The sequence below is a fragment of the Anomaloglossus baeobatrachus genome, chromosome 3, assembly GCF_048569485.1.
Source record: "Anomaloglossus baeobatrachus isolate aAnoBae1 chromosome 3, aAnoBae1.hap1, whole genome shotgun sequence".
Lineage (NCBI taxonomy): Eukaryota > Metazoa > Chordata > Amphibia > Anura > Aromobatidae > Anomaloglossus > Anomaloglossus baeobatrachus.
In genome coordinates this window covers 316833886-316856821 of record NC_134355.1, presented here as the reverse complement: position 1 = coordinate 316856821, position 22936 = coordinate 316833886, and the positions used below count along the sequence as shown (strand labels likewise).

Sequence of the window (22936 nt, the reverse complement as noted above, 5' to 3'; positions counted from 1 at the left end):
GGTAGCCAGTGGCTAATTTACATGGCAACATACTGTATATAATGTCCGGATGAAAATGAGAAATGGAATTACCTCAGGAGGCAAAAGAGAACAAATGTAATACACTGTTACTAATAGGTTACCATTTTTACATTTCTTTTATCATTGTGCATAATAGAAGCTTTTCTTGTGTACTATGTCTATGTTTTTACTTTAAAGGGAGCCTATCAGCAAACATGTGCCTACTAAACTACAGACAGGATAGAGTAGGGCTCATGTATGCCCTTACAGATATTAAAGTTATAAAACCACGGTGCCCCACTCTCTCTGGTCTGCTGGGTGGCCCTGAAATGGATACTAATCATGGTCTCTGTACTTTTACAATGTCCACTGTGCCTTAAGAGTAGCTCTCTGGAAATAGAAAAGTGGTAAAAAAAAAATCCCTAAATACATCTAATTAGAAAAAAACTCCTTTTTTCTACAGTTGTATTCACTTTAGCAAATTAAAATGACTGTCGCCTTGTTATAGTGACAGAAAGATGTCCCAGAATGTTGCCTGTGAGCATGTGCAGTAGGACGCTCTGCCGCTACTTCCATCTGTAAGATGCACTCTTCGTGGATATTTTATGCTGATACTGGAGATACCAGGGTGCTAAGGCTAAAAAGGAGCCGAATACACTGCTTTCTGAATGCTGGACAGCTGATGTGATTTGGTCATAGTTTGACAGTATATGATGTAGGTTATATCTAGGTGAAACTAAGCAGCCAAGCTTCCTACTACACATGCTCACAGGCAGTTGTCCCAGAATGTTACCTGTGAGCATGTGCAGTAGGACGCTCTGCTGCTACTTGCATCTGTAAGATGCACTCCCCGTGGATATTGTAAGCTAATACTTAAGATACCAGGGTGCTGAGGCTAATAAGGAACTAAATATACTGCTTTTTGAATGCTGGACAGCTGATGTGATCTCGATATAGTATGACAGTATATGGTGTAAGTTATATCTAGGGTGAAAGCAGCTAAGCTTCCTACTACACATGCTCACAGGCACCTGTCCTATTTAATGATATAACCGTCCTTGTAATGAGTACTCAACCTTCTATACTTTCTTTATTTTCCTTTTTTAGTTCTTCCTAGACAGTCTCAAAATAGATAAACATATATTATATACTATTCATGTGTCACAGCTGAGTATGATAAAACTTGATTATTCAACTGTATTCTAACTTGCAATGGCTATCTTATGTTACAATAAGACAGCCATAATAGATGTGACTACTGTGGACAGTTTTATTGTGCACAGAAGGTGTTACGTCACCACCGGAGTCCGCTCCACCGACTTCTACTTCGATCACCAGGCAACGCCGAGTTCCTGCCATGGATAGTGCTGGTGATGGGAGAGGAGTCGATGCTAGCAGCGTCGGTGGGCACAGGTTCCGCTCATCTACTGGGCTGGGTTTCCTTGGGATCTCCAGTACCACTTGCTGATTGTAGGTGGCGTGTGTCTTCCAGCTGAAGTTACCATCATTCAGCTACAACCAATGGGAAGACACCACACCCTTATTTCCCCTCCTGTCTGCTGACCACTGCCAGAGATAGTTCTGAATTCCTGGTTCCTGGTTTGCCCTGTTCTGTTTAGTGATTCTGATGTTCTGACTTTTGCTTGTTTCCTGACTACCCTGATGCCTGCTGTTTATGTACCTCGCTGCCCGATACGGATGTGACCTCTGCTTTGTTTTATGATTATGTCCTTGCCTGCCTGATTCTGTCCCTGTTTTGCATTTCCCGGTTCGACCCTGCCTGACGACTACTCTCATCGGACTGCAGCCTTCCACAGGTAGTGATCACCTTGGGCCCTGTATAATTCCAAATCCCTGTATAGGGGTTAAAGGGTTTCAGGGTTCTAGGGGTCCTGCTTGGTGAGTGGCTTCCCTCTAGCCTGTCCAATACAGCCCGTCTGAGTCTGTGGATCCAAGCAGGCGTTACAGAAGGACAATGTAACGGTTGCTCATACTGACAACACACAGGCTGCAGTGGACCAATGAGTTCTATACTTGGTAGATATACTGAATAAATCTGTGGACTGCTGTTGTAGCTTCTGTTTTCCATCTCTCCCTGCATTACCTGTCACTCCAAGATTACTGTCCACACTCCCAATGACATCCCTGTTCTGATCACAACGCTGGGAGAGCTATGTGATGGTTCAGGAACAAAGAATTTTAACATCAAGTAATTGATGAAGTTTTCTTATTTCTCATATGCTTTACAATGTTTTAAAGGGAACCTGACCGGTCCCCCATGCTTCCAAACTACCAGCAGTTGTATCTTCCCATCAAAATTCACTGCCTAATTATTACGCTAGACACATAAACTAATCTTTAGAAAAAGTTTTTCTGAACCCTTTGACTAGTTGATGGGGCTTTTATTTTCCCAGGCTAGTCGACCCTCTGAGCTTGCTATCATGCACCTGTGGGCGTGTTAACATGACTTACAATTCTGCACATCTCACGCATGCGCGTGGCTTCATTCACTCACCATTGCGCTTCTGAAGCCAGTTGTACGTCTTCTGGCTTCAGAGCCGATCTGCGCATGTCTGAAAGTGCAGAAAACATCTGTTCTTCAGTTCCTCAGTGTACCTTTTGCACCCTGATCATGCACTGTGCACCACTTAAGCTGGGAAGCTTACACCTAGCTTCAGAGGTGCAATGTTACGAGTGAATAAAGCTGCACGCATGCAAGAGATTTGCAGAGAGCTGGTGATGACGCCATCTCTTGCAAATCACGTTATTAAGCCTTTAATTAATATATATGGTGTGCTAACAGCTAGCAGCTTGTGACTACAGCTTCGCCCAGATTACTGATGACCACAGTGAAAAGCAGTCTTACAATTGCAATATTTTTATTCTACTAAGTAAGTCAATTGCAAATGCTAGACCTCAGTACAGCTAGCTTCACATGTCCTATAGTCATCCGTTAGAACGGATTCTTTTGGAAACTGATTTCTGCCGGATCCATTTTTTTAACATGGGAGTTTATGGACAATGGATTAATTAATGGATTGCTATGTAGCCATCCGTTGTACTTGCATTTGTAATGGATCTGTTACAGATGGACTAAAAATATCAATCCGTTAACGGATCTGTTGTCCATAGATTCAAGCAGACTGACATCTGTTATTTAAGAAAGGACAAAAAAAATTTCTTTGCGCAACTTTTTTGCCAGCAGATCTCTAATACATCCATGATAATAGAAGTCTACAGGATATGTGGACCCAGCCTAAAAGTGTTTATTAGCTTCCTAATTAATAGATTCCTTTTAAAGTCATGTTTAGAAAAAATACTGGGGCTTTTCTGTAACAGCCAATTATAGATCTCTTAAAGGGTTTTTTCCACAAACAAAGTTCAATTTAATCAATAGATCTTGTAATATTAATAAATTCCACATTTGGATGTGTTTAAAAAAAATGTTACTGTGCTGAGATATTATATATGTGTCCCTGCTATATACTATGTAATATATACTATGTAATGGCCATATCTGACCGTACCGGTACATGGTCTGATCATACCACATCTACTGGGCAGGGGACAAAGCAAAGGAGAGTATACAGACATTACAGCACTGGGATCATAGCTGATTCTTTTTGTGAGGTAAAACATTTCCCTGCCTGTGTTTAAAAAAATATTTTACCTCAAAGAATTATTTGCAATCCTCTGCTGCAATGTCTATATACTGTTTTATTTCCTGCCTGGCCTAGGAGCGGGGGGCACAATATAATATACAGACATTACAGCATAGGATTGCAAATAATTCTTTCTTTGAGGTAAACCATTTTTTAAAAAACAGGCAGGAAAATGTTTTACCTCACAAAAAGAATCAGCTGTAATATCTGTATACTTTATTTTGCATTCTCCTTTGCCCAGCAGCTGGGATATGATCAGACCATGTCCCTGTATGGTCAGGCATGGCCATTATAGCGTACACATCCATTTAAACATATCTAATTGTGGAACGTATTATTTCAAGACCTATTGATTAAAATGAACTTTAATATTAACTTAGTTCGTTAATATTAACTTATTTACATTTTGTCTACGTTTCACATTGACCACTTTGACACTCGCATCTTGACTACTGATTGGCTATGGGTCCACTTATATGGACTAACTGGTGGCATGATACTGCCAATAAGTAAATAACAGTTAACAGAAGCAGAGCAAAGATCTGGAATATATCTCTAAATGTCCATAGGCTGCCATCGTTCTTGTCAGTTCAAGTCTTATTTATACAAAAGATAGTTTTCATAAAAAATAATTTTACCCGAGGAAGCGTATTGTTCAATCATTGTGTGATCAAAAGCCTGTTTACATACAAGATATTTGTGTATATGCAGCAGCAAATGATTCCTGTATTTAGATTGTGTCAGTGCTAGAGATAATTTTTACTCATTTGGAGTTGTATTTGCATTAAAGCAAAGTGTCAGTATAGTGAGAAGATTTGGATACTAGTGATATATGTGTTGTTATACATCAGATTTGGACTTTTTGCTTCAGCTTTGTTCACGTCTGATTGGTAATGCTATTTGTAGGTTCCAATTTCTGAATAGACAAGCAAAATTCTTGTCCAAAACAGATCAAGTTGCTAACTGATGAAGAAGGAAGCAAAGAAGCCCCAGGTTATTATGTGGTCCGGCTGGTGTCTGTTTTGTGCCAGTTTTTTTAGAATGGAAGTATAAGCGTAGCATGCAGAAGTTTTTTCATATCAAAACTATTTGTTTTTAATGCTGAGATGTGGTCACTTAAAGGGAACCTGTCAGCTGAAACATGCTGCATAAACCATGGGCAGCATGTATCAGCCGTTTGCAGACAGTGACTGATAGGTCTCTGATACATGCCCGTATAGGCAGAGACCCGTCAGTCACTGTCAGCGGGCAGGGAGAAACCGCCGGGGACCTGCAGTACGACTAGTGCACAGTGCACATCTATCTCTGAAACATACTTGGCTGTGATCCTACAGCCAGGTGCTGATATATGCTGCCAATGGTTTCGGGAGCATAGATGAGCTGACAGGTTCTCTTTAAAGGGAACCTGTCATCAGATTTGGCCCCTATAAGCTGCGGCCATCACCACTGAGCTCTTATATACAGCATTCCAGAATAATGTATATAAGAGCCCAGGCTGTGCTGTATAACGTAAAAAAACACTTTTATAATACACAACTGGGGGGACGATCCAGCTGGATAAGTGTCGCTGCTCTCTAGTCCGGTGCCTCCTCTCTGCGGCAAATGCCATTCCCCTCTTCTGAGGCCCGTGTCCATGACGCGTCCGAAGTCATGCACACTAGCCGACATTGAGGTCCTGCGCAGGCGAACTTTGATCTGCCTTGCACTGGACAGATCAAAGAATTATAATGCGCATGCGCAGGCGGTCTTTAACCTTTCCTCGCGCCTGCACATTACAGTACTTTGATCTGTCCTCAGCAGGAGAGGTCAAAGTGCTCCTGCATAGGACCGGAGAGCAGCAACACACATAGGACAAGGCCGCCACCTAAGGTAGTATTATAAAAGTGTGTTTTACAGTATACAGCGCAGCCTGGGCTCTTATATACAGTAATATAGAATGCTGTATATAAGAGCTCAGTGGTGGTGGCTGCACCATATAGGGACCAAATCTGGGGACAGGTTCCCTTTAAAGTTACATGGCTTAAAGGTTTGGACTGCACTGCTCAGATTTGTGTTTTTTTTTAAAGCTATGTCTGTTTTCTGTCATTTGCAGGGTTGTCATTTATATAAATCCATGCCATCAAAGACCGTACAACAACAACATTGTGGATAACACGCATAATCAGCAGGGAGGTCACGGTATCATTAAAATCTGCAGCCATAGTTTAGGCCGTGAAATAGAAGATTTAAAAAAAAAATTAAAAATATTAATATGCACTAATGAATAATTTTTTAACTTTTATTTAATTTTATTCTAATAGATCCATTTTTAAGTGAAGCTTTTTAAGCCTATAAATGAATTTCTCTGTCCTAGAATGCGTTATCAACAATTTCTATTTACCCAGTAAATTTTTGAGCTGAAGGGATTTGTTTAATTAGGCAGATAAAAAAAACTATTCCCAATGGCTCCCGTCATGTGCTGCACCCAGAATACAAAGCAAATTCCAAACAGCCACTGTGCTCCCTAAAATGATCCAAGGGCGCAATTTGGATATATATACTCTTTTTAAAATGCAGTTTCAAGGTGCTTTTCACTTTAAACATTGGTTTCACTATGCAGCCCTTATGGCTGAAATATCAATGAAGTAAAGTGCCAGATATGAGATCACTAAACAAATCAACTTAAAAAAAATCTGAGAATCAGTTAAACTTACAGCAAATATTCATGCACCTAAAAACAAAAAATGTAATGTACTGTATTGCATTCATATCAACACATATAAAAAAAATAAATTTTAAAAATAACACCAATTTTCAAGCATCGAATTTAAAGTTAAACAATGCTTTATCATGTTAGGCCAAATAAGAAACCTGAGAAAGAAGAATGAATGTAGTCAGAAGAATATAAACCATTAGATTCTGCACTGGGTAACTGCAGCCAAACTTGATCATTTTCATTGAGGTCTATGACAGCGCTACCAGATGCCTGGTCAAGGTATCCTTTTTTGTATTCATCATAGGTATACATTAATGGTGTACCATTTTTATATAATGCTACCCAAATATTTGAACCTTTCACATGTAAATGGTAAGAAAAATAATATAGGCCTGGTATCCTACATGTAAAAATTCCGGTTCGGACATCATAGTGATTTTGCCTGTTATATAGAATTTTGTCAAATTTTATAGGTACTCCGACTGCGGAAAATGGTTTGGAGAGAATAGCTGTAAATGCTGATGCTCGAAGCTCTCGTAGACCTTGAATTTGCCCTGATTTTGCATAACCATCTGGCATTTGATGTGGCATTATCATGTGACCCGGTTGGCCTGGTGGACCTGGTGGTCCAGGCAATCCTGGTTCGCCATTCATCCCTCTTGAACCAGGAATCCCAGGTGGTCCCATTGGACCTTGCATGCCATTTGTTGAAATCCCAGCTGGACCTGGTAACCCAGAAATACCTTGCTCACCCTTTTGACCAGGAAGTCCGGGAATGCCTGCTGTTCCTGTTGGGCCTCTCATACCTGGTATACCTGTAGCTCCTCTTGGACCCTGTTCTCCACTATAACCAGACTCTCCTCTGGGGCCTACTGGTCCAGTAATTCCAGGTACCCCAGGTGGACCTACAATACCCTTTTCTCCTTTCTGACCTACATTACCTGGGATTCCTTTGGGGCCAGCAAGTCCTGGCTCACCTGCATAGCCTGCTTTACCATCTAAACCAGGTAAACCTCTTTCACCTTTATGTCCAGGTGCTCCTAGAGACCCTTTTGGACCAATGTCACCTCTTTGTCCTGGCATACCAATATCTCCAGGAATACCTCTATGCCCCTGTATTCCTGCAATTCCTGGCAAACCTGGTGTACCTGGCTGTCCTGGATTTCCTATTTCTCCATGGTCTCCCTTTATCCCAGGATTCCCAGGGATCCCTTCAGCTCCTCTTAATCCTTTTACACCTGGTAAACCTGGCTTTCCATAACCTGGCATTCCCTGGGGGCCTGGCATGCCTGGAAGTCCTGTGTGTCCTTTGGGCCCAGAATGCCCTGGAAGACCAGGAGCACCATTTATTCCAGGTTTGCCAATTCCTGTTGGTCCAGGCTGTCCAGGTAGTCCTTGTGGCCCAGATAAACCCTGTATCCCTGGTACACCAGGTAGACCTCTTTCACCTACTTTTCCTGGTTGTCCAGGAAAACCATTTATGCCAGGGTTGCCTATTCCAATGGGACCCTGGGGACCAGGAGTCCCTGGCATACCTGGAGGTCCTCTTTCACCCGGCTGACCTGGGATTCCATAGCCATTTTGTCCTTTGTGTCCATTACTGCCAGTCATACCAGGTTCACCTTTAAATCCAGGAACTCCTCTTGGCCCAGGGTTTCCTAGAGCTCCTTGAGGGCCAGGATTTCCAGAAGCAGAAATTCCTGCTGGTCCAGGTAATCCTGGTGTTCCCTGTAAACCTCTTGGTCCAGGTAATCCAATTGGTCCAATGTCTCCTTTTTCACCTTGAACTCCATGCTCTCCATGTTTTCCAGGTATACCTGGTTGGCCTGGCTTTCCAATAGAGGAGAATCCTGGTGGTCCTGGCACTCCCTGAGCTCCTTGTTGACCAGGTGTCCCATAACCTGGTTTTCCTTGAGGTCCTGGAGATCCAGTCAAACCTCTTGGTCCAATTGGCCCTGGTGGACCTGGTGGACCCTGTTCTGGCCCGCTTGGAATAACTAGAAAAAAAAATACAAATAAATCAGTTAGTATAACAGGCTATGTTATATACAAGTCAAACCCAAAAGGAGTTGCCTCATCAATATAGCCCCTTTAACCCCTTAACGACCGCGGGCCGTAAAATTATGTCCTAAATGACATAATCTTACTGCCCGCGGTCCTCCGGCGGCAGCATGCTGCGATCGGCACACATCTCAGCTGATTTTCACAGCTGAGATGTGTGCCTGCTAGGCACGAGCAGAATCGTTATCTGCTCGTGCCGATTAACCCCTTATAATGGCGCTGTCAATACATGACAGCGCCATTATAAGCGCAATCGCGGTAAAGTTTTACTTACCGCCGAAACCGGAAGTCACGTGACGCGATCACGTGACTCCCGATAGTTGTCATGGTAGTACAGGGTCATGTGATGACTCCTGTACTACACATGAATTGGTTTCACTTTCGCTGTGCCCGGGGCACAGCAAAAGAGAAAGACAGCGTATCTGCTGTTTACAGCCTTCCAGCTGTGATCAGCAGATACTGCAGAGCGATCGGAATGCTGATCGCAATAGCCCCCTAGGGGGACTAGTAAAATAAAAAAAAAAAGTAAAAAAATAAGTTTTAAAAAATTAAAAAAAAACAAAAAAACCTAAAAGTTCAAATCCCCCCCCCATTCGCCCCATTGAAAATTAAAGGGTTAAAAAAATAAAAAATATACACACATTTGGTATCGCCGCGTTCAGAAACGCCCGATCTATCAAAATATAAAATCAATTAATCTGATCAGTAAACGGCGTAGCGGCAAAAAAATTCCAAACGCCAAAACGACGTTTTTTTGTCGCCACAACTTTTGCGCAAAATGCAATAAGAGGCGATCAAAACGTAGCATCTGCGCAAAAATGGTACCGGTAAAAACGTCAGCTCGAGACGCAAAAAATAAGCCGTCATTGAGCCTAAGATCCCGAAAAATGAGAACGCTACGGGTCACGGAATATGGCGTAAAACGTGCACCACTTTTTTCGGACAAACTTCCGATTTTTTTTTAACCCCTTATATAAAAGTAAACCTATACATGTTTGGTGTCTACGAACTCGCACTGACCTGAGGCATCACACCCACACATCAGTTTTACCATATAGTGAACACAGTGAATAAAATATCTCAAAAACTATAGTGCTATCGCACTTTTTTTGCAATTTTTCAGCATTTGGAATTTTTTTGCCATTTTCTAGTACACAATATGGTAAAACTGATGGTTTCATTTAAAAGTACAGCTCGTTCCGCAAAAAATGAGCCCTCACATGACCATATTGACTGAAAAATAAAAAAGTTACGTCTCTCAGAAAAAGAATGGCGAAAAATAAAAACGGAAAGCGAAAAATCGGCCGGTCGTGAAAGGGTTAACTTCAAACATTATTCTGTTAATCATTGTGAAAATCAGAATGTTGCTCATCTTCTCTCCAGAAGGTATCTTCTTTTGTGGGATCAGGCTATCTCATCTGTCGATCCTTGTTACTTATTATTTTAGTGTTTTTCTTGAATTTGATGTGTTAATTTAGAAATGTTTCGAATTCATTTATCTAATGTTATTTTTTTTATAATAAACATCTACTTTTCAATCATGTGGCCTACAGTCAAGGATGAGCTTTTGGGTCATGGCTTCCATTCAATGTTTCATGTTGTCTTTCTTCTGCTAGTAGACAATTAATTTAATTTTGTATTTGCTAATGTATCTTCTTAAGAACCTTTCTATAGTGCTATGCATGAAGTATATAAATATCTACATCGTATTCAAAATGTGACCTTACAATACTGCTAATAATAGTAAATGTTCGTCAGTACACAAGCAATGTTACATTTAAATTACAGGTTTTAACTGCATGACATTAAGTGCTACTTTGTAACTAATATACCCACTCACATCCTTTTTTTGCTCTATTCTCAGCTGCATCCCATATAAAGGGAATGCATCATAACTGTTGTAAAGAAAAGTAAATATATTTTTTTGGTCATATGCAAATTACAATATGTTTATGATCATTACATTTTATCTGTCATTTAACTGCAGGCTTGCAGCTTGTAGATGTTTTTTTTATAGTTTCTCACAGGCATGCATAGTTTATGGTATTCAACATTATATTGTGTTATAAGTGAAATCTTTAAACATAATTTTCTAAACTACTGACCATCCCAATACCTATACCAATTGCTCACCGAAAAATAAACATATACACATACACACTTTTTTTAATCACATAGACAAGTTTCGAGTGGCTCACACAGTGCAAGAACGGTGCCCCAGAGCCAGCGGGAGTGGAGAAAACATACCTTAGTAAAGCAGTTGAATAGTCTATATATACTGTCAAGGGCAGTCTGGCCCGTTTGTTCATCATTAATACAAATTAAAATAATCTAAACCCCCCCAAAAAACATGCTATATAATCACTCAAAACAAGAATAACTACCACCACTATATGTCTGAGGTCACAACCTTTGACGGAAGTTTACGTCATGGTGGGAAAGGTGTTCACGGCCTATGACATAAACTTATGTTATGGCAATCTCATAGGTGCGATCAACACCGGGTGCTCTGTGTAAGTTATAGTTGCTCTCCGGCTGTCACAGCCATGGACTGTCCCCACAATGCCCCTTGCTGTTTAACCCCCCCAAAGGCTACAATCAATAGGGGTCACAGCATTTTCTGGGAGAGGGAGTGCGGTCCTTCTCCCATGAGATTGGGACCCCCTCTTAGACCATCCTAGGAACTTGTGTTCCTAGGATGTCACACTGACAGGTATAATATTTTGCAATGCATCTCCATTGGAATACATTATACGAGTGATCAGACTAATCAAAGTTAAAGTCCCACATATGGATTAAATAAAAAAGTAAGAAAAAAATTGTAAAAATGTAAAAAAAAATAATTCCAAAATAAAAAAACATATTATACCAATAAATATGTATATTTATGTAAAAAAAAGTTCACATATTTGGTATTGCCCCGTCCTGAACAACCCGATCTATAAAACTGTCACACTAGTTAACCTCTTCAGTGAACACTGTAAAAAAAATAAAGAACATACTCTTCATCATAGAGCTCAAAAAAAACTGGATTGATTTGGGATCAAAAAGTCATATGTAAATAAAAATTGTATTGCTGAAAACGCCATATTGTCCCACAAAAAACAAGCCACCATACAGCTCCATCAGCGAAAAAATAAAAAAGATATAGCTCTCAGAATACAGAAATGCAAAAACAATTTTTATTTCTTTAAACTTGTTTTTATTGTGTAAAAGCTACAATACATAAAAACGCACTAATGTGGTCTCTCGGTAATTGTACTGACCCTAAGAATAAAGCTGTTACATCACTTTTACGACACGGTGAATGGCGTAAAAAAAAAACCACAGACAAAACAATTCCTCAATTGCTGTTTCTTTTTTATTCTACCTCGCAAACAAGAAGGCAATGAAAAAATATGTAGCCCAAAATGGTACCAATAAAAACCCTAAAAAAATGGTACCAACTTATCCTGCCAGAGACAAGCCCTTACATGATTGTCGGCAGAGAAATATAAAAACTATAGCCTTCAAAATTTGGTGATGTAAAAACCTTTATGAATAAAAACGCATTTTTGGCATGATAGTAGCCAAACCTAAGAATTCTAGATATATCTAGTATCTCTGTAATCGTAGTGACCCGAGAAATAAAGCTTCCTAATCATTTACACTGCAAAGTGAATGGCGTGAAATATAAATAAAGCCAATTCTTCAACTGCTGATAACTTGTTCATTCTGCCTCTCAAAGATCACAGAGAGGATTGGCTCACATTTATCCCGTGTTCTACACTGAGCTCTTGTATCAGGGTTTCCATGTAAGTCTCTGAAAAACGTGATTCAGACAAAATTCCAAACAAAAATTCACGGTATTAAGGCAGATGGAGTCACTTTGACTTCCTATCTGGCCTGTGGTCCGGCAATGTCCATCTTATTACAGAGAGATATAGATGTAAAACGTAATGTAAGTGCACAGCATAGCGTCCAGGATATATGTCAACTAATCCAAAATGTTCTGTAGCCAAATTGCCAAAAATAGCATTTAACTGAACCCGCAAAAAAACAAGTTCCCACTCAGGTCCGTCATCTGTTAACAGAAATATAGAAGGCTTCAATGTTGCATGTAGCACAAAGGCTCAGGAAGAGCGCTGTGGTTTCTCTCCCCCCCATTAAAAAAAAAAAATCCAGCAAAATCTGCGCCCCCAAATCCAAATGCCCCCCTCCTTTCTGAGCATCACAATCTGCTTAAACCACATTTAGTATCCACATGTTTGGCATTTCTGTAGTGATGAAGTCCACTTAATTTGCGGGCTGGGTGTCTTCAGAAGCATGAGCTGGGCACAATCTATAGGCACTACACTATACTGGGAACTACAATGGTAGATTTGCAATTTTCACATAGTAAGATCCAGTGCTACTTGTTTTTGGAAAACTGTCATGGAGTAAAAGTCGTCGCTACACCTGTAGATTAATTACTAAAGAGATGGGGTAATCCAAAATGGGGTAATCTGTCCTTCTAGTGTGGCGCCCTGGACAAGCCAGGACGTCACAGGTACTACAACAACACACCCCACACCCCGGCTAGGCACATCTAGGTCAAACACAAATCCTTGTTGCCTCCCTCCAGGGGCTGATGTCCACACCAGGGGGTGGGCCAGGCGGTTGGCCCCACCCACCGAGGAGTTCACAGTCCTGGAGGCGGGAAAAGGAAGGGAGATCAGTTTGAGTTTTGGAGAGTGAAGTGGTAGTAGAGGAGACTGACCATGTCCGGGTGCGTGGCCCGGGCACATACAGCAAGGTTGGCAGACGGTGGTGACCGTCTGCAGGAGAGGCTGATTGGAGTGAACCGTAAGGACCAGGGATGGGCGGTGGCCCGACGGTACCGGATCGGGGAGCAAAGAGAAGCCAGCACCATTCGGCAGGGCTTACGGACCCCGACCAGGCTAGGAGTCGCCGTAAAACCGGTCAAATCCGTTAGCGAAGGGAAACTCCGGGGTTTCCCAGCAGTCAAGACCCGATTGAAGGCAACAGCTCAAACCGTAAAGGGAAACACAGTCACCGCCAAGGGTACAGTTCCCAGGGCCAGAGCCTGCGGGCAAAAGGGGCTCCTTCAGCATCCATCCAAGCTGGGGAGCGGGTTACCGGTGGGAAGCCATTGGAACCATAAACACAACATAGGTGTAGGGAAAGGCAGTCACCATCAACCTACCGGGAGAGCTACCGCAGCCGTCTGTGGGACCCGTCCATCCAGCCGTTTGTTTTACCAGAGACTTTGCATTCATTATTGGCTGAGTGAGTACCACCGTGCCGTGCGGCACAGCGCTGCCCCCGCGACCCTGCACCTCACCAGGTCCCGTAACCTGCCTGCCATCCCTAACCCTCACCGGGGCCCCGGGACAACCAACCCCCCTACCCACGGAGGGGAGAAAACAACATCCAAGCTGCTCCCTGTTATCGCTCCCGGGATCCCCGTCCAGAGCAGCAGTGGTGTCACTACCTCACCACAACCGTGGGTGGCGTCACGGACAATATCCCTAAACCAAACCACCTCCTTTCACTCACGGGCGAGGAACGCCGCTCGAGTCCCCGGGATCCGGTCCGCCGCTCGAGCCACCGAGCAGCAGCAGCAACAGCCAGACCCGAGCAGTGGGTGAGCGCAGCGTCCCCTCCTCCGCCTGCGACACTAGCACTTAGGGGCTCTGTATATGGAGTCCACAAACTATTTTATGAAAATCTGAACTCCAAAAGTCAAATGGCTCTCCTTCCCTTCTAAAGGCTGCTTTACACGCAGCGACATCACTAGCAATGTCGCTCGTCAAAGCACCCGCCCCCGTCGTTTGTGCGTCACGGACAAATCGCTGTCCGTGGCGCACAATATCGCTTGGCCCCGACACATGAACTTACCTTCCTAGCGACGTTGCTGTGCTGGCGAATAGACTCTTTTCTATGGGGGCGGTTCGTGCGACGTCACCGCGACGTCACACAGCAGGCGTCCAATAAAAGCGGAGGGGCGGAGAGCAGGCGCATGAAAGACACGCCCACCTTGTTGCCGGAGGATGCAGGTACAGTGTTGTTCGTCGTTCCTGGGTTGTCACACGTAGCGATGTGTGCTGCCTCAGGAACGACCAACAACCTGCGTCCTGAACCAGCAACGACATTTGGGAAATGAACGACGTGTCAACGATCAACGATTAGGTGAGTAATTCTGATCGTTACCACTCGCTCGTAGGTGTTACATGCAACGACATCGCTAACGAGGCCGGATGTGCGTCATGAATTCCGTGACCCCAACGACATCTCGTTAGCGATGTTGTTGCATGTAAAGCCCCCTTAAGTCTTGCCAGGTGGCTATGCAGTACTGTACAGCACAAATTGTGTGATAAATTTTGGTACCATTTTTACCCATTTTCCTCTGTGAAAATGAAAATCTGGGGCTAAAACAAAATGTTTGTGGTAAAAATGTAATTATTTTTTCTTTACTGCCCAATGGTATAAATTTCTGTGACACATTTGTGGTATCAATATGATCACTGCACCGCTAGGTGATTTCTTTGAGGTGTATAGTTTGTAAAATGTGGTCACTTTTGGGCTAATTGTCCTGTTTTGGTACCTCGGGGGCTCTCCCAATGTGACATAGCACCCACAAACATTAACGGCAAAATCTATACTATAATATGGCATTCCTTCCTTTCTGAGCTTTGCACTGTGTCTCAATAGTACTTTTCGACCATATATAAGTGGTTATTAACCCCTTATTACCCTGATTGCCACTGCACCAGGGCAATTGGGATGAGCCAATTAAAGTTCCGGGATTGTTGCTGCAGGCTGCTTTTTTTTATTTTTTTAGCTTGGCTCAATAAGCATGGGTTGCCTCAGCCTGACAATACCAGCGTCCAGCTGTTGGCTTTATCACGGCTGGGTAAAAAAATTGGGAGGTGGGGGGAACCCAAGCATTTTTTTTAAATTATTTAAATAATTTAAAAAAGCCATATGCAGTCCTTCTTATTTTGATACACAGTCAAGATAAGCGCACGGCTGGGGGGTGCAGCCTCTAGCCGTATGCTTTATCTGTGCTGATATCATAATATTGGGGACCATACACCAATTTTTTAATTTATTTATTTTTACACCATAGATACGCACAGAGAGTTTATGATTGGTTGCAGTCAGACATGCTGTAACGCAGGGTGGGGGCACATTTGACTGCAACCAGATGCGGGGACTGCCAGTTGGCAGAGGAAGCAGCCCATATGCATGAGGCATAATGTGGGGCCATGGAAGTAGTATGAGCGGAAGCAGTGTACAGCCATGCGAGAGACTCCATAAGCATAATGCGCCTGCTTTCTCCTTTTTTTCTTTATTTTCACTTTTTTTTATTGCCTTGGTTGCCAGACCTGTATTGTTCCTTGAGAACTCCGGGCCCAGGGTCAGAGCTCAGGTACTTTTCAACTCGCTCCGACCTGGACTTTTACAGTCCAAATCCACCCATCACTACTGACTGTATCTATCCTATCTTATCTATGAGTATTGACCGAGAGAAAAATTGGAGAGCACTCTGACATGTCACACGGGTGTATGGATTCTTCTTTAGGCCCCCTTCACACGTCGTTTTAGAAAACACACATGTTACACAGTCCATTTTGGCCATCCGTGTGTACAACTGTGATCTGTGTGTCATCCATGTGCCATGCTTGTATTTTGAGTATGGTTAAAGGAAGAATGAAATTACAAAGCTTCTTCTATATTCCTTTCTCGCCTTTTCATTGGGGGACACAGACAGTGGGTTATATGTTGTCTCCAGGGGAGGCTTTACACTAGGTTTAAAAAAGAGTTAGCTCCTCCTCCCATAGCATATAACCCCAGCTAGGCGGGAACTAGCTCAGTTCTTTTTAGTGTCAGCAGGGAGGCTGACACGTCTGGTCTGAGCCCCAGGCCACATCATGTTTTTTGTTTATTTCTTTTTCTTTGTGATTTTATTCTATTTTTGACTATGGGGCAATACCAGGGTGTGCTCACCCTCGTTCCCCCCGCTTACGGGCAGAGGAAATCTGGCGTGCAAAAGCCGTCAGTCTTCCCTCGCGCCCAAGTGGTCGGGTCTGTATACCCCTCCAGGCTCCCTGGAAGCACCTCACAAAGGTAGCTCCAGAGGGCTAAGCAGAGCTGAGCACCTGCTAGCCTTGAGCCGATGATGCGTTCCCAAGATCTCCGCATCCCAGGACCGACGCGTCTTCAGACGGAGCAAGAGGAGGTAGGGAGACGACGTGTATCTGTCCCCTGCATCCAACCGCTGCCTGAGGAGGCGCCGGTGGGGCGATGCAGGCCGTGTTCCCGGGGAAGCATCATAAATTTAGCTCCCGGCTTCGGCCTGCATTCTTAGCAACGCCCCCTCCACTGCTCCAGAAGCCGCTCCCTCTAGTGGGCCGTCTCTCCCCTCCATGCTGCCAGAGAACACTGGACGCCATTACATGTGGGGAGCAGACACGAGTGAGATCGCCTCCTTGGCTCTGCAACTCTGCAGCACTATATACTGCTCTGTTCAGCGGTATATCGCTCTCTTTCTAGCGGTGTGTGCCTGCTGGCTGGCGGTGTATATCAGCTTTTAGCGGTATATACTGACTGTGTCTGCAGGTATATACTGACTGTTTGGCAGTGTATGCCACTTTACTATTGGTATATACCAGCTCTGTATAGCAGTCCCTTTCTAATACTGCTAGTAGCTCCTCACCCACAGTAGTATAATACTGCTAGAGGCTCACAGTACTAATTGTACATTTATTGCTGACATGCGTAAAAACCGCAAGGGTGATAAAGCTTCCCAGGCATCCTCTATGGACCTGTACTATGCTTGTACCACCTGTGGAAGCTCGTTTCCCAATGGTCGAAGCTATCCACTATGCCGGGGCTGCTATGCCCCTACTACAGTTTCACAACAGGCGTTGCCGGACCAGGGGGTCGTGCAGTCTGTGGGTTCGGCCCCGGCCACCATTCAGGCAGCGCCCCCGTCTGATGAGGCTATCCCTGCATGGGCTCTTCTGATGTCTAAAAGGTTAGATGACCTGGCCGCTCAGATATCCCAGCCTTCCACAGGCTCCCGCAGCCTCCCCCCGGCTCAGCTCCCTCAGAGGAGCCCGCCTTCGTCTGGTGTATCATCCCCAGTACGTAAAAAGGCTGTCTCCAAAAGGCGCCATTGCGACCGCTCCGCCTCGTCTGACTCACACGATGGTCAGTCTGACTCAGGCTCCGTGACCTTTAGTAGTCACGATTCCCAAGACTCTGACTCTGATTCAGATGTCCCTTCTGAGTCTAGGCATATGGAAGACACTTTAATAGCGGCTGTCAATCACTCTCTGTCGATTTCTGATCAGCCCTCGGACCCGACTTCTCAGTCGGCAATCAAATGAGCCAAGAAGCCTCCTAACCTAAGTCCTTTGCCCAGGATCCGATTTTTCATCAAATCATATCTAAACGGTGGGATCACCCTGATAGGAGGTTTAATAAAAAAAATTTCCTATTCATTCGCTTATTCCTTTCCTCCGGAATTGGTTAAGCCCTGGTCGGTACCCCCCGTTGTGGATCCGCCAGTATCCAGACTGGCTAAACACACGGTTATGTCTGTTTCAGACAACGCGTCTCTCAAGGACTCGTCCGACCGCGCAGTTGAGGCTGTGGTCAAATCTATTTTCCAGGCTTCGGGCTCCTCTCTGCGCCCCCTGTTTGCCATGACATGGGTGGCAAGAGCTATGAGCGTGTGGAGTAGGAACCTGCGCAAGTTGCTTCGCCCTTGCAATATTCCTCCAGAGGCTCTTGAGATTCTTGATTTGTTCTCTCTAGCCTCTAATTATTTTCTTCATGGCTCCCTGGATGCAGCTAGCTGGTCAGCCCTAACGGCAGCCAATGCTGTCTTCGCCTGCAGGGTTCTGTGGCTAAAAATATGGAATGCGGACAGTGCCTCCAAGAAGTCCCTGTCCACACTTCCCTTCCAGGGTCTTCGTCTGTTTGGTGAATCCCTGGACAAACTCATATCTGAGGCGACGGGTGGTAAAAGTACCATACTACCACAAAAGCGGCCTGTAGCCAGAAATTTCAAAAAATCTTCTTGGTGCAGGCAGTCCTTTCGGCCTGCCCCCCAAAAACCATCAGCCCAAGGACCGTCCCAACGCTCAGATCGAGGATCCGGTCCCTCAAGGGGCTCTTCTTGGCGTTCCCACTCCAAGCAACCTAAACCCAAAGGATCTTGCTCTGTACAGGCCCCCTCAGCATGACGCCAGGTATCCCTCAGATCCGACTTATGTGGGAGGGCGGCTTCTGCTTTTTCGGGATATCTGGCTAGACCACACTCACGATGCTTGGGTTCGGGAAATCGTCACCTCAGGTTACAAGATCGATTTCCATTCCCTGCCGGCCAACAGGTTTCTGCGTTCTCGTCTTCCAAAGTTCAAAACGCAAAGCCAGGCCTTATTTCAGGCCATAGCCTCTTTACAGAAAGCAAACGTTATCATTCCAGTGCCCCTGGAACAGCGCGGCAAAGGTTTCTATTCAAACCTTTTTGTCGTCCCCAAAAAAGATGGCTCTGTCTGCCCTATCTTGGACCTCAAACGGCTGAACAAATTCGTACGGATTCGAACTTTCCGAATGGAATCATTGAGAGCAGTACTAGCCGCCATGGAACCTGGAGAATTCCTAGCTTCCATAGACGTTCAAGATGCTTATTTACACATTCCCATATGTGTCTCTCATCAACGGTTCCTTCGCTTTGCCGTAGGACACCGTCATTTCCAATTCAGGGCCCTCCCTTTTGGGCTGGCCACTGCACCTCGGGTCTTCACAAAGGTCATGGCAGCCGTCATGTCCATTTTACACCCCAGAGGCATCCTGGTCGTTCCCTATTTGGATGACCTTCTTGTCAAAGGGAGCTCTCTTCACGTTTGCTCAGAAAGCGTGCAGATTTGCCTAGACACGCTGTCAAGGCTAGGGTGGCTGATCAACTTCAACAAGTCATCCCTCATTCCTCATCAGCGCATCACCTTTTTAGGTATGCTGATAGACACGGCTCAGTCCAGGGTTTTTCTTCCAGAGGACAGGAGGTTTTCCCTGATCCGGGCCGCCCAATCCCTCCGCTCTCGCCGTCACACATCCCTTCGGAATGGAATGAGAGTGTTAGGCAAGATGGTGGCGGTCATAGAAGCCGTGTCCTTGGCCCAATTCCATCTGCGCCCTCTACAACTGGATCTTCTATCCTCCTGGGACAAGAATCCAGCTTCCCTGGACCGGTCATTCAGCCTATCTCGGTCTGCGCTCAGCTCCCTCGTCTGGTGGACTCAAGCCTCATCCCTATCTCAAGGGAAGTCCTTCCGCCCTGTCCACTGGCAGGTACTCACGACGGATGCCAGCCTGATAGGCTGGGGGGCGGTGTTTCTCCACCACACTGTTCAGGGGCGCTGGTCTCCTCCTGAGCGCTCCCTGCACATCAATGTTCTGGAGATCAGAGCCATATTTTTGGCCCTTCAGAATTTTCAACCCTTACTATTGGGCCTCCCTGTTCGGATCCAGTCAGACAATGCCACGGCCGTGGCTTTCTTCAACCATCAGGGAGGAACTCGCAGCAAGGCAGCGATGAAGGAAGTATCCAAGATTCTTCTTTGGGCAGAGAAGCACATCCCCATTATTTCAGCTGTCAATATCCCAGGGGTAGACAACTGGGCCGCAGACTTTCTCAGCAGGCAAGGTCTAGCGGCAGGGGAATGGTCCCTCCACGACGAAGTGTTCCATCAGATCACTCTTCGTTGGGGACTCCCGGATGTGGACCTCATGGCGTCTCGAATGAATGTCAAAATACAACCCTTCATATCTCGGTCGAGAGACCCGCTAGGGCTTGGCTCCGACGCCCTAGTCTTTCCATGGTCGCAGTTTCGCCTGCCCTACATCTTCCCTCCGTTTCCTCTCATTCCGAGAGTAATTAAGAAAATCAAAGCGGAGGGAATCCCGGTTATCCTCGTGGCCCCGGACTGGCCCAGGAGAGCCTGGTATCCAGAGCTCCTCCAATTTCTCAGCGACACTCCCTGGCGTCTTCCCGACCGCCCGGATCTTCTGTCGCAAGGTCCAATATTCCACCAGAATACAGCACAGCTACATTTGACGGTGTGGCACTTGAATCCCTGATTCTAGCCAAATCGGGTCTTTCTTCCAGGGTAGTTCATACCATGCTTAATGCTCGGAAGCCTTCCTCCACCAGCATTTACCACAGGACCTGGAAGACCTATCTTTCCTGGTGTGACCGTCATAATCGGTCGCCCCTGACCTTTTCAATCCCTAATGTTCTTGCTTTTCTGCAAGACGGTCTGGACTCAGGTCTTGCTCTCAGTACCCTTAAAGGACAAGTTTCTGCCTTGTCGATTTTTTTCCAGAAGCATCTGGCTTCTCGCCCTCAGGTCCGTACCTTTCTTCAAGGGGTGGCGCATTTGGTCCCCCCTTATCGTCACCCCTTAGATCCCTGGGATCTGAATTTGGTTCTCGGAGCTCTTCAGCTTCCTCCTTTCGAACCCTTGAGAGAAATCTCTCTTCAACGGCTGTCTTGGAAAGTTGCCTTTTTAGTCGCTATTACCTCTATCAGGCGAGTGTCCGAACTGAACTGGCAGCTTTTTCCTGTCGCTCACCTTACCTGATATTCCATCATGATAAGGTGGTCCTTCGGCCTTCCCCCGCCTTCCTTCCGAAGGTCGTATCCTCTTTCCACCTGAACGAGATCATTGTGTTGCCGTCATTCTGCCCGGCCCCGGTCCACTCCTTTGAGAAAGCCCTTCACACTCTCGATCTTGTCAGGGCTCTGCGGATCTACATCTCCAGAACAGCGCCATTGTGCAAGTCCGATGCCCTCTTCGTCCTCCCAGTAGGACACAAAAAGGGCAACCCGGCGTCTAAATCCACGATTTCTCGATGGATCAGGACTGCCATCTGTGAGGCATACAAAGCACGAGGTACCGTTCCCCCTCAATCTGTGCGGGCCCACTCTACACGAGCAGTGGGTGCCTCCTGGGCTATCCGCCATGAGGCTTCGGCGGCCCAACTTTGCAAGGCCGCTACCTGGTCCAGTGTGCACACGTTCACAAAATGCTACAGAGTGCATACGCATGCATCCGCGGATGCTGCTCTTGGAAGACAAGTCCTTCAGGCGGCAGTGGCCCATTTATAAGTGGCCACTGCTCGGTTCTTGACAGTGTTTTGATATGTGTTCACTGCAGTTGCAGTTGTTAGTCAGCTCTTAGTCTGATGTTATACACTGTTAATAGTTCAGTTCCCACCCAGGGACTGCTTTGGGACGTCCCACTGTCTGTGTCCCCCAATGAAAAGGCGAGAAAGGAAAGGACATTTTTGTGTACTCACCGTAAAATGTCTTTCTTGGAGCCTTTCATTGGGGGACACAGCTCCCACCCTTGTGGTTTTGGTTGTCCTTTTCCTACTGCTTTTACACCAAACTGAGCTAGTTCCCGCCTAGCTGGGGTTATATGCTGTGGGAGGAGGAGCTAACTCTCTTTTTTAAACCTAGTGTCAAGCCTCCCCTGGAGACAACATATAACCCACTGTCTGTGTCCCCCAATGAAGGCTCCAAGAAAGACATTTTATGGTGAGTACACAAAAATGTCCTTTTTGCAATGCTAAACACGTACAAAGCACGAATGTCACACGGATGCCACCCGGATGTCATCCGTGTGCTGTGCGTGTTTTTCACTGACCTATTGACTTTTATGGGTCTGTGTGTCCATGCCTCCAATTAAAAACAGAAAAGTCTCTTTCTGAATCACATGAGAACATGTGTGGAAACACAGAGTTGTGAAGATCCCCATAGATTTTCATTAGTATGTGTGTGAAAGTTAATCTAGTACGTGTGAAAATGGACACCACATGTACCAGAAATACAGATGCGTGAAAGAGGCCTTAGTGGAATACTAATGACAGCTTGGCTTGTGCAAAAACTATAAGAAAAGCTCATAATAGACCAGTGTTTATTGTCTCTCCTTGCTTACACTTTTAAATAATTGTAAGTACATATCGAAAAAGAAATTATTTTGGCAAAGAAATTAGTACAAATGTGTCATTCCTTCATTTTTTTTTTCTTGGTTCATCTTATCTGACCTTTACAATACATCATGAGTGTTTGATAGTGTGTAACAAGATATTATGCTTTATGTATCTGTGTGTGCCGACCCAGTGACTATGATGTGCTATTTTATTGAATTTGTTTTCTAAGAAATTGAGGGCCATCACCGAATTAAAGAAAAGGTAAAGATGGACAAATCTGTCTTAGAAAGCAAATGTAAGATGGTCATGACATGTGGTATGTGCAGACCATGTTCCTTCATCCTCAAGCACAGCCATTACACAGCACAAAGCAGCGTGGCCTCTTAGACCATGCTATAAGCAGGGTCTAAAAGGTGTTGTCAGTGTTCTGTCAGTGCATTTGTGTCGCAATTCATCAGAGCAGTGATCAGAGAAGTAAAACCTGACTAAGTAAAACAGTAAAGGCTTTATATCTATCTATCTATCT

At 44.9% G+C, this 22936-nt stretch overlaps 2 protein-coding genes across 2 annotated transcripts in view; one reads left to right on the top strand and one right to left on the bottom strand.

Moving 5' to 3' along the window:
- The window catches only part of NT5DC1 (5'-nucleotidase domain containing 1), a 422920-nt gene that overhangs the window by 61182 nt on the left and 338802 nt on the right, over positions 1-22936 (top strand). The gene's annotated exons all lie outside the window — the stretch shown is intronic.
- The window catches only part of COL10A1 (collagen type X alpha 1 chain), a 30682-nt gene continuing 13852 nt past the window's right edge, over positions 6107-22936 (bottom strand). Inside the window, exon 2 of the mRNA XM_075340035.1 lies at positions 6107-8354. Coding sequence (XP_075196150.1) covers positions 6490-8354 — 1865 coding nt within the window. The 3' untranslated portion in view covers positions 6107-6489. The remainder of the gene's footprint in view (positions 8355-22936) is intronic.